We start from the raw sequence: 11,724 nt of genomic DNA, 5'->3' as shown, positions 1-11,724 counted from the left end.
AAACAGGAAGCTAGTTTTTCTTTATAATGAACTAGTGGATTTAAAATCAGAGTGATGTTGCATAACCCCGTGAATATACGAAAAATACTGGATTGCTTGAATGGACACATTTTATGGAATGGGATATCTCAGTAAAGCAGCTTTTTAAAAAAATCAGACTGTATGAAACAAGAAACAAATTTTGGAGAATTCCCTGGCACTCCAGTGGACTCCCTGCTTCTGGAGGCACAAGTTCGCAAGCAGCGCGGTCAAACAAAAAACCCCAACACATTTTCATGGCTTTTCAGTGATTTCAAGAGGACTCCTTGCATGTATGATACCGCCACAAAGAGAACCAGGTGCGTGGTGTGAGTTCCTCACCCATTTACTTCTTATTCGGTCAACTATCACAAAGTGAAAGTTAAGGTCCCAGGCACAGGGGTAACAAAGAAAGTAGGCTCCCATCCCGTCAAGGATAAGACAGGTACACACAACAATACTTGAAACTTGAAGTTAAGCGTGGACTTCTTCCCCGTTGAAGTTTTCACGACTATGTTGCAAATCTGAGTACTAAAAAAATGTTTTCACTTTAAACAGGCAATTTTTTGGTTACTTAGTAAATTAGACTGAGTCACAGATTTAGTCTTTAAGCTTCAAATCCCAAAACTGGTTTATGTCTTTCAAGTGGGTTTTGCATGTTTAAGAAGTGAAAAGTATCAAGTTCATGTTTTTTTTTTAAAAAATGGATCCTTATTAAGTCAATGTGTGTTACGGGTACCATTTTAGGTCCACCCTCGCCGTGAGCCCACATAAGCACTCCCGTCGGTGCGGTCGGGCAGACGCGGGGTGGGCGTCTGTGGACTCCGCCGTCCCCGCCCGACTCTTTCTGCCTTAGCTGTCCGGCAACGAGGGGCGAGGGGCGCCTCGAAGACGCTCCCGAGGGCGAGGGGGAGGCGGCCAGGCCGGGCGGGCGGGCGGACCCCCTGCGACCAGGGCGGCCGCGCTCCCAGCGGAGCCAGGGCTCCGACCTGGACCCGCCCTACGCGCGTCGTCGGGCCGGCGGCTCCCCGGGCGCGGGGCGCCAAGCACGCTCCCGGCCGCGGCCGCGGCTCCGCGAGGCCCCGCGGAGGCCGGGCGGGCGGGCACGCGGGCGGGCGGGGCGGCGGCGGCCGGAGTCCGCAGGAATGCGGCGCCCTCGCCGGGGAAAGTTTCCCTGAGCATCTGGCGCGGGCGGGCGCGCAGAGGAAGGAAGCGCCGCGAGGAGGCGGGGCCGCGGCCGCTCGGGCGGGCGCGTCTCCCAACTTTAGTTTTGGCGTCCGAGGCGAGTTTGCGTCTCAGTCGGGAGCGGCCGCCGCCGGGGGAGAGAAAGGGAGGAAGGAAGGAACAAGGAGAGGAAACCGGGCGAGGGGGAGGGGAGCGGCGCGGGCCGTGCGGCCGCAGCCCGGGCCGAGGGAGCGAGCGCGGGCGCCGCGGGCCCCGGTCTCCGGCGGCCTCTCCCGACGCGCCGCAGGCCCGCGGAGGCGGGCGCGGGGCGGGGGCTGCGGGGCCGCGGCGCAGCCCCCGGCCCTGAGCGCGAGGCCAGCGCCGCGCCCGCCGCTTCCCCCGCCGCGGCCCGTCGAGCCGGGCCGTCCGGGCGGAGCCCGCGCCCGCCGGGCGAGGCAGGAGCCATGGATCCCGGGCCGCCCCCGCCGCAGCCAGCCCCCCAGGGCCAGGGGCCGCCGCCCGCGCAGGCCCCCCAGGGCCAGGGCCCGCCGTCCGCGCCCGGGCAGCCCGCGCCTCCGGGGCCTCCGGCGGCGCCGCAGGCCCCCCCCGCCGGCCACCAGATCGTGCACGTCCGGGGGGACTCGGAGACCGACCTGGAGGCGCTCTTCAACGCCGTCATGAACCCCAAGACGGCCAACGTGCCGCAGACCGTGCCCATGAGGCTCCGGAAGCTGCCCGACTCCTTCTTCAAGCCGCCCGAGCCCAAATCCCACTCCCGACAGGTAACCGCGCCGCCCGTCTCCCCGTTTCCCCGCCGGGCGGGCCCCCGGCTCAGGGGCTCTGGGGGCTCCGGCGGGGGCGCTCGGGGGGTGCGGGCTCCGGGGGCGCCAGCGGGGCGGGGATGGGCGCGCGCAGGGGCGGGCCGGTCGGGGCTCCGCGCTCCTCTGGAGTCCGAGGCCGAGATTTGTACCCCACCCCCCCCCACCTCCCGCCCCCGGGAGTCCGTCTCGGCGGCTGCAGCCCCCGGGGGCGCGCTTCGCCTGCTCCCTTCATTCCTTCCCCGCGGGCTCCCGGCGGAGTGGGGGGGCAAGGCAGGGGCGGGCGAGGCGGCCGGGCGGCGGGGGGCTCGCACAATGCGCGCGCGCCCCGCACCTCCGCTCCCGCCGCTGGGCCGCGAGCGGGGGCAGCCCTGGCTTCCGCGGGCGGAGTCGCGCCCCGAGCCCCCTCTCCTCCGGGGTTCCCCGGGTCCCCTGGTCTCCCCGGGAGGCACGGAGTCGTGCCCTCGTTGGCCAGCGTGGAGCAGGGCCGGGGCTCGAACCGGCCCGGGCGGTCCCGGGCTCTTTGTCCCCCTCCCCCTCCCGGGAGCACTTCTCCTCGCGGCCCCGGCTCTCGCAGAGCACAGGATCCAGACTTTCCTGGAAGTTGTTTATGGAGTTGGGCGCTCTCACCCCGGCCCTTCCCCCTTGCGCTCTGCAACTCGCGCAGGCTCACTCTCCCCGAAACGCAGTGGGCTCACGTGCTGGCTTCCCCACGGCGTACGATTATTTACAGTCCGCTGAAATGCTTTTAAATGGGCCACATCTGCACGGCGCGCGGGCCCTGGGCTGGGTTGCACCGTGCCTGGGGTTTAACACAACTCTTTGATAACGCTCCGCAGGTTGACTCACAGGCCGAGTCCTGCCTAGTTCAGCTGTGATTAGAAGTTAATGTTTGGGAAGCGATGACTAATTCGAGGCTCGCCATTGCTCTTTAATTCTTACTGAGGATATGAACATGGCTGTCCCACATACACAGCGTTCGATTATTTTGTCAACGTGATCCAGCGTTGAAGTGCAACTTATATCATGAAAGTGTTAACATTCCGATCGGTCCCAGAAGATTTGTTTAGGGGAGATTTTTCTTTCTCTCCTTCCTTTTTAAAAAAGAACTTGCTTCAGGCTAAACTTCAGCATAGGAAATTTGCCCAAAAGTTAATTGGTTTTCCAAATAACTGCGATGAAGTTAGTCCACTCGACTGTAACTTGAGCGGAAAGAACACTTATCGCCCCCACTCCCATCGCCCCTCCTATTTGCAGGCCTGTGATAAGTTCTCCTCCCTCAGACCAAGGGGTTTGGGAACTCAGAAAAACTCACTTAACCTGCTGACAAAAACCTGGGTTAAGGGAGAGGAAGGAAAAACAATTTAGCTGCTTGCCCTAAATATTTCAGTTTGTAAGAAGTAGACTTAGGTGTGCTGCTTTCTCTTACCCCTGGAAATGAGTTTCCGGACTCGTGGGTAAAAATGTGTGTTGGCATTGCACCCCACCGTCTGCACAGCTATGCTGCTGGTTAATATGTTTCGAAAGCATAATACCCATAGAATATTGAATTCCCCATTTTGTGGCATCTATAAGCCGAAAAGAATTGCCATCGAAAATTGTACCTATTCTTCTAGTAAATGATTGCATGAAAGTTTGTATCAGCAGTTTATGGATTCATAATATTCACAATTTACTACAGTTTTATTTGTTTTAATGCGTTTGTTGACCAAGTGTGCATCTGTAAGTTTGACTTTTATTTCTGCTAATGAGTCCTAAATTCCAATTTATTCTGATTGGAAACTCAGAATATATATGATTTAACATCAAGGCATAGGTGCCCTTGCTGATTGCTTCCAGTCTCTCTTCCTTGGTTATATGAATCTAGGAAAGTTTAACTTTTTGATAATCAAACCCTAACTCTAATTAAGGAATTTAAATAACTATATTTGCTTATGAATAGTATGAATATGGGTTGTAAATACTGTTGTTCACAAATTATTGAATATTTAAATATAAGTTCATTTATTGCCTCATTTTTCCATCGTGGGGGGAAAAAAAAGCTATTACAAATGAGAAAACTTGAGGCTCAGAGAGGAAGATATTGTCCAATGTGTCACACTAGCCAAGTTGGACTGAAACCCATATCTTTAGGGTCTGAGTTCAGGAGTTTTTGTGCTGCTACACAGTTGTAAATATGTAAGTATGTTACATATTTACATATGTAATTCGTAAGTTACCGTTGTAGTTACATTGTTGACATCTTTATCATCTAGGTACAAACGTATGGCTGGCTTTATATTTCATTCATTAGGTGGCTTTTAAAGAATCTTTGGATGTTTCTGGATCTTCTGCAGTTCTTAAATGTTGTATAAATTTTGATGGTTGCTGTATTGATGACATTTGTCCATGGTGAGAAAAAAATGACACCTGTCTTGTGTTTAGGGCTTGAAAACAATTACGTAAAACTTAGTTTTGAAAAAAGGTGGGGAGTCCATAGTCATTTGATTCTTTGGGTTTTGTTTATACCTAAAACAGTTTAGAACTTGGGAAAAACACCCACACGACCTTGGCGTTTACCTCGGCTTTTAAAAGTATCCATCTGCAACCTGTATTCCTCTGTGTTAGATGTTGAAATTTACCTTTGGTATTTAGAATTTCATGGCGACCAAATCTCTATTGGAGAAGTTTGCAAGGACTGTCTTTGAGAACGTATTTTAAGAAGTCTTTGTTTTCACCTTCCCGATAGGCCAGTACCGATGCAGGCACCGCCGGGGCGCTGACTCCGCAGCACGTGCGGGCTCACTCGTCCCCCGCGTCCCTGCAACTGGGAGCCGTGTCTCCGGGGACGCTGACCCCCACGGGAGTGGTCTCCGGCCCGGCAGCCGCACCGGCTGCTCAGCACCTTCGACAGTCTTCCTTTGAGATCCCTGACGATGTGCCTCTGCCAGCCGGCTGGGAGATGGCGAAGACATCTTCTGGTCAGAGGTACTTCTTAAAGTAAGTGGAAAAAGGGTGGGGGAATATTTTCTGGCACCAAGATACGATTTATTTTTATATTTTCCTTAATATTTATGTCAAGCTCAGTGATCTCTTCCATAATTATTTTTTTTTCCAGGATAGTATGACCTAAATACCTTCTTTGGGTAATATTTTGAAGGCTTTATGGATTCCTGGCTCATAGCCTCTTACTAAACTTTTTTTTGTGGCAGTTAGGATGTTCTCATTTTGAGTTTGTGCCAAACCTGTTAATTAGCCTAGCTCTAAACTGAAAGGATCCCATGAAGAATTTCAAATTGTGAGAATTAGGAGGCTGGCATAGTTTTATGAAGTACGTAGGGCACAACTTACCTTTTTAAACATTTTACTGGTAGAAAAGAACTATAAAAATAAGTAGGACTTCCCTGGAAGTCTGATTTTACAGTATTTTAGGTGTGAGATGACGGACCCTTTAGCTGCAGTTTGATGTGTATTATCATTTTCTCCCTCAAAAAGCAAAGAGAAATATGCATTTTCATATTTGATATGCAGCAGTTCAGTGGCAAACTTCTTTTGAGCCAGCAGGTCTTCAAAATAGAATCCCTCTTCTCAGGGTAAACAAAAACAAGGCTATTGGGTTATTTGTTTTTCTCAGCCTTATTTTTTGTGTGTTTAACAAATTGGCAAATTTTCATTGAAGCTGAAAAGATCAAAGTAGAATTTTGTCTCCTCTCACTTTGAAATTATAGATAAGACTTTAATATTTTTATTTGGCTTCTTTGGTATAAGTACAGAATGTTTCCTATAAGTAATTATAGACTGAAATTGATATTTTCAAAAAGTTGCTAAGTTCTGTTCAATCATGTTGAGATAATAAAATTAAAACTCTCCAAGTTTTGATTGACATCTGTCTTTGACAGTCTACTCCCAAGGCAAATGTAACATTTATTCATTAGATCAGATAATACAATAATAATACTGTTTTGTTGTATATCTTAATATTTTATACTGCCTTTCAGGGCAGGTTGTTAACTTTTCAGTGTAAGATACAGTTTTGTGACAAGCTTATTTAGGAGAAAAGCAAAGGGAAAAGTTTGATCTTGAAAAGTTTCTGCAGTTTTTTGCCCCCCTTTCTTGCAACTTTTTTCTTTTTTAAATCGTTTTCTGGTGTCCCGGTATCCATTTCAGAGGGTCAGGTTTCAACCAGAACAATAAAGAGCCTGAGACTGGAAGGTACACACAAGTCTGGCAAACTCATCTGCATGAGCAAGATCATTTGTTCTGAAGCAGACATCCACAGTAAATGATTGAAAGAGTTGCTCGCTGTGAGGGATGTGTCTTGAAGGGAAAAGGAGTGGAAACAAACCAGGTTGTTAGGAAAAAGAAAGGCTGTACTTTTCTGAAGCTCTCCCTGCTGGGTCGCATGCTGACCTGGGGAGATTTTTAAACAGTTTAATAGCCGGCTTGCCTCTCTTCTTTGGTTGATGTTATAGCTGAAAGTCTGTGATTAAAGAGCAACATTTATGCTCCCCTTTTCGTCTTTTGTATCTTGTAATAATTGCTTCGAGGTGACATCTGCCTACATTTTTATGTATGTACATTTAATGATCTTTTTGTTTTGACCTGAAATGTTCTGTATTTTATTTTTTAAAGTTTCCAGTGCTGCTTTCTTTGAGAAAGTGTTTCTCTCAGAGGTGGATTAACAAAGGATACACACACGTACACCCCCCACCCCAAACACCCCACTCAAGTGAGCCTCTGGCGAAGGTAAACCAGGACAAAATGATCTGAAAATTATGCCATATGGGTAGTGGTTACCATGGAAAAGAAAAACTGGAAAGAAGATATATTAGCATGAATGTTTTTCAAGATTTTTGAGAGATTCTCACTGGAAGTAAAATTAGGTTTATTATGTGATAAGAATCGTGAAAATTTTTGACTCCATGGAATATTTGGCTCGCATCAAACCTTCAGAAATAAAAAGGTGTCCCCTTATGGATGGATCTCGGTCAGTAAAAGTCAGCAAAATCATGGGTTAGTTGGTACACATCAGGAATTACAGAGAGAGCCCCTAAGCACTGGCTGTGGAAATTGGATGTGGACTTAGAAATGTAGTATCTTCTAAAGGATCTGCTTTATGAGCAGTGTGGAAGTTGGAGAAGAGTTATAGAAAGATTAGTTCACATCCAGTTGGTAGCTATTTCCATGATGTCGTGGGGCATGTGAGTTGTCCTAAACAACTTATTTTTGTATGTTGCACAGGAAATGAGATTAGTATCTGCCTTGACTTAGAGTTGAAGGTAATAAATGAAGTTTTTGGAGCAGGGTTGTTAATTGTCAAAGTTCATTTTTATTCTGGGTTTGATATTTTAAAGTCAAGCTCTCTTTGCAATCAGCAGCACTTTCCTCTTGTGTCTAAAGAAGATTCTTATTGCTGGCTAGATGTAGAATGAAGATTTAAATTAGAGACTTCACACTCATTTCAACAGTGAAAGCTGCACCTTACTATACATTTTTTAAGATACTTGTTGGCCCTAATTTTAAGTTACAAAGTATATAATATGTTGAAATACACACTTGGCATGGAGAAATCTGACCATAAATGGTCTAAATTTGCAAGATGATATAATTTAAAACTTAGAAACATTTACTTTGGAAGCAACTGATTATTGTCTTGTGACATTAGATAAATGACTTTGAAGTTAGTTGGCCCATCCTGTTGTTTCAAGGCAGCATGGAAGGATTACAGGCAGGCAGCTGTTGGGACTTTTAAAGCCCTGCCTCCATCAGTGAGATTTCCTGGAGAAGACTCATGCCTTAGGTTGGCAAGTGATAAGGTGGAAGTATGGTCCTAGCTATTTATCAGTGACACATACTCAGGTTCTGGTATGATAATGAAGTATTTTAAGTTTAGTCTGCATATTAGGTATAATATTTGTTCTACTGAGTTTTCTGTTTAAAACTAATTCCTTCAAAATTGTGTATTGAGCTTTAAGAGAATTCTTTTATTGCTTTGAGAATTACTGCTTTCTTCATCTGTCTTACAGTTTTCCTACAGGAAATAGTTCTTCAAGTAGTTGGTTAACAACTTCCTATTTCTTTATAAGCTGCTGAATAACTTCCTGAATTAGAATTCTATATCTCTGGTTACAAGAGTGTTCTTACTTCTCCAATTTGTTTTATTGACTCTGATGCTCTGTAACTGTTATGACATACAAAGAACTTCTTATGTAAAATGTAGCATATAGGAACTTATAATTTGATTTAAGAAGTCTCATCCAGTGATTTTAAAAATGTGTAGATTTTCATTGTTTTAATAATCTTCTAATTTTTAAGAGGTCATTTTGTTTCATTTCTGTTTTTTTTATCATTTTCTAAATAATGGGACTCTGTTTTTAAACCTTGAAGATTCAAGGTTTCTTGTGGCTGTGATTTTATTAACAAGTATATTGAGTATCTTGATTCACAGTTTTAAAAGGTATCTTTTCAGAGATTTTTGACATTCCACAGCATAGAAATTAGCCCGTATTCCAACATTAAATGAAGTTGCCTTCTAGGTGTTATTAATTGTTGTAAGTGATTGGAGTCTTTTTTTTTTGACCCTTACCTTGTTTTCGAAATGAATGTTCCTCTAACCCTAAGTAAAGCTACTTCAAACATGCATCAATTAAGGAGACATATTATCAATTAAATTGTTTCTTGTTATAATAATTTGATCTTGCATCTTGTCCCAAACACTTAGAAGAGTATGAACACATATAATGTGTATTGCTACTGTAATAAATATTAGGCATTTTTAAAAGGAACAGTTTTATTGAGAGGCTAATCTGCTCCTTTGGTTTCTTGCTATATCAAATGATTTCCCTTTAAAAATGAAAAGCCTGTGATATTGCCCTTAACTGTTGATTAAGCTGCAAAAAAAACAAAACCCAGAAAAGCGGGGGGTTTAAGCCCACAAACAGTGGAAATTGCAGTCACAAAATATTCCCTAATATAATATTGTAAGTCAATTGTACTTTAGTTTTAAAAATCCCCACAGAGTTACTTCCCTGTCTGAGGGGATGGCCAACCTACCCTCCTGTCTCGCTGATTGAGACTGAGTGGAGAGAGATGAAAGCACACCCTCAGCTCTCGGGAAAAATGCTTCCTTCTGCTCAGTGGGTGGGCACCCCGGGAAGAATGGCCTGCCGTGCCACAGATTTAGGCAGGAAAACACCGGCGAAAGTGTTGAACGTGGTGGTAGGGGAAAACAGTTGGAAGATGGTGAGTGTGACAATAAATAGAACATAGAACTTACTTTCCTAAAAATAATGAGTATTGTCAGTGTGAACTAAGACAGGTACTTGACCTTTATTAACTAGAAGTTTAATTGCAGCAAACTCAGTTAGCTGCAAGATGGTAGGCAAATTTTCTTTAAAAAGTAACGTTAGAGTATTTCTCCCCCGAAGCTTCATGTTAACTGTAGAAAAAAGCCTGGGTGATAGTCAAATAGTTGAAACTTTAAAAACTTTTTGAAACCCTGAGATCAGTCCTCATTAGTAATATAGAAAAGTATGTTATACATTGTAGTTGGGAAAATAGCATCTTAAGATAGTAATGCTAGTATGACTCTGACTTTCATTTTACCTTCAGATTTTGGGGAAGATGTAAGCTTTAAATGTAATCTATTGGTCAAAATATTTGTGAAGTTTGGACTTAGGGCAAATCAAAGTGAAGTTGTTTTAAAAATCCATTGTTAAGGGTTAAGATTATTCAAACTTAATTTGCTACCTTAACTGATAGTATACTTTAGCCATTAATTATGACTTGAAAGTTTAATAATAGTTGAGTAGCACGTATAAAAGAAAGTCTTAAAGAGCTGTGTGATTCTATAACTATGGTTCCTAAGTGATGCAGTTTTTACGAAAAGGGCTTCTGATTCGCGGATTAATCAGAACTTCAAGCCATGAAAAGGACATCTCTGTTTTTATGAAGAAGAATTGCTTCATGGTTCTGGATGCTCAAGTACTGTAGCACCAAGTTCCCTGGGAACACTGCTGCCCCGTGGAAGCACTTCTATTTGCACAGGGCTTGACCCCTTCTGAAAGCAAACAAAAGAAGTTTGGTATAAATCACAATGGCCTTTTTCTTCCCCCTTCCCTTTAATATTTTTGACAAGAAAAAGTGGTCGGTAGTTTAATCCTTATTTGGCGCTTAGCATGAGAAGAATCACAGTCTTTAACACATCAAGTAATAAGATGATGTTTCTCTGAATAGTGTTGGAAATTAGCAAAATGAATAGAGCTGTCTATTTAAAATATTACTGTTTCCTTCTACCAAATATTTTCAGTGTTTTGTTTGTGGTTAGTACTATTACCTACTTATTTTCACTTTAGTGGGCTTTTTCTCTGCACAGGATAGTGTTACTCAATGGACTTAGCAAATTTTTCAACAAAATTTTGCTTTAACGGTGGTGAGGGTACAGTTTGTTAGATGCTCCTTCTCTGCTCTGGCAATTTCTTACTTAACCTAGAGTGAGGAGACTTAAAGTAAGGTCTTTGTTGAACCAATAAATAGGTTTAGAGAATGAGCTTTTTCATACATGCATGAAGACTTGCTGTAGACTAGTTGATCTGGGCTTTAGAGTGAAAGTGTCTTTCTTCAGAGTGCTACTTTGAGCCTTCACACAGTTGATTGTGTATTTAGAAAGTTGCCTGAAATTTTAACTTCTCACATATCCTGAGGTGACTATACTATGAAGTAAGGTTTGAGGAAAGAACTTAGTAAATCCTGTCATCTAGGAGGTAGGGGTAAGAGGTGGATTTTTTTTTTTTTTTTCTGTAGAATCATGAATGTGGGGTTCCTTTGTTTTATATTTATAAAACTGTCCTTCCTTCCTTTGCTTCTTCTCCCATGTATCTGATTTTGTGGACTTTTAATGAAAGTGTATTTTTTAAATTATGAAAGTAACACATGTTCATTAGAGAGAATTGGAAAATTCAGGAAAGAATAATGTTAGGAAGCACTAGATTTCTGCCAGAGAAAGGTGATTGAAGATTCATTCATGTTTATATAGAATCATCTGTAAATATATATTTTGAAATTTAATTTTAGGGGAGTAACATATACATAGATTGAGAAAATCCCTTGCTGCTATAAGGGTCATAAAGAAAAGAGCAGTTTTAACAGAACTTTTCTTTATCTCTGACTTACATTCTCCAGAGGCAAACACTTCCAGTTCTTCTGAGATTTTCCCCCTTTTAAAAAATTATGTATTTATAAAATATGCTATACTACCATTTACAATTTTTTCTGCACCCTCTAAAATTCCCCTTTCCTTTACCTTGCCACTATAATTGCTAAAACTATTTTGCTAGTATTCTTACTAGTATTGTTAAGACTCTAGGGTTTGTGTACAGCCGAGTTGTATAATGTAATGTGATTTTCTGAACAACTTGGATATTCTCTTGGAATTGTTAAGTGTCTCATTTTTCTCATTTGTATTCCTGTTGCTCTTTTGGCCCCTTGGGGACATCCCTGAACCTTTTGTCTTCCTGCCCTGCACTAGATGGGTTGCTTTCAGCTTGCTTCAGAGTCATCTTACTGGGACTTTGCTTCACTCTCAGCCTGGCAAGTTCCTGTATCACTCTTCTTGGTTTGATACCCTGTTTACTATTTTTCTCTTTCTTAATTTACTCACTCTTAGAGATGAACTTTCTCAGGCATTTGCTGAGAAAAAGGTTGTAGGTAGCTAACTTGAGATCTTTTATGTCTAAAAGTGATCACA

The 11,724-nt window shown here is 43.8% G+C and overlaps 1 protein-coding gene across 12 annotated transcripts in view; it reads left to right on the top strand.

The window, feature by feature from the left end:
• The first annotated feature begins 1,243 nt into the window (after window positions 1-1,243).
• YAP1 (Yes1 associated transcriptional regulator) overlaps window positions 1,244-11,724 on the top strand; it is a 135,845-nt gene continuing 125,364 nt past the window's right edge. For 4 of the 12 annotated variants that reach the window (XM_055547539.1, XM_055547537.1, XM_055547533.1 and 1 more), the window contains exons 1-2: window positions 1,248-1,964; window positions 4,729-4,979. In XM_055547539.1, coding sequence (XP_055403514.1) covers window positions 1,647-1,964; window positions 4,729-4,979 — 569 coding nt within the window. In that variant the 5' untranslated portion in view covers window positions 1,248-1,646. Of the gene's footprint in view, window positions 1,965-4,728; window positions 4,980-11,724 lie in introns of all 12 variants that reach the window. The other 8 variants (XM_055547538.1, XM_055547531.1, XM_055547527.1 and 5 more) reach the window with 4 other exon arrangements.

Source organism: Bubalus kerabau, chromosome 15, assembly GCF_029407905.1.
Source record: "Bubalus kerabau isolate K-KA32 ecotype Philippines breed swamp buffalo chromosome 15, PCC_UOA_SB_1v2, whole genome shotgun sequence".
NCBI classification, from domain to species: domain Eukaryota; kingdom Metazoa; phylum Chordata; class Mammalia; order Artiodactyla; family Bovidae; genus Bubalus; species Bubalus kerabau.
Note: the sequence above shows the minus strand (reverse complement) of the source record. Positions and strands in the feature narration are given on the sequence as shown.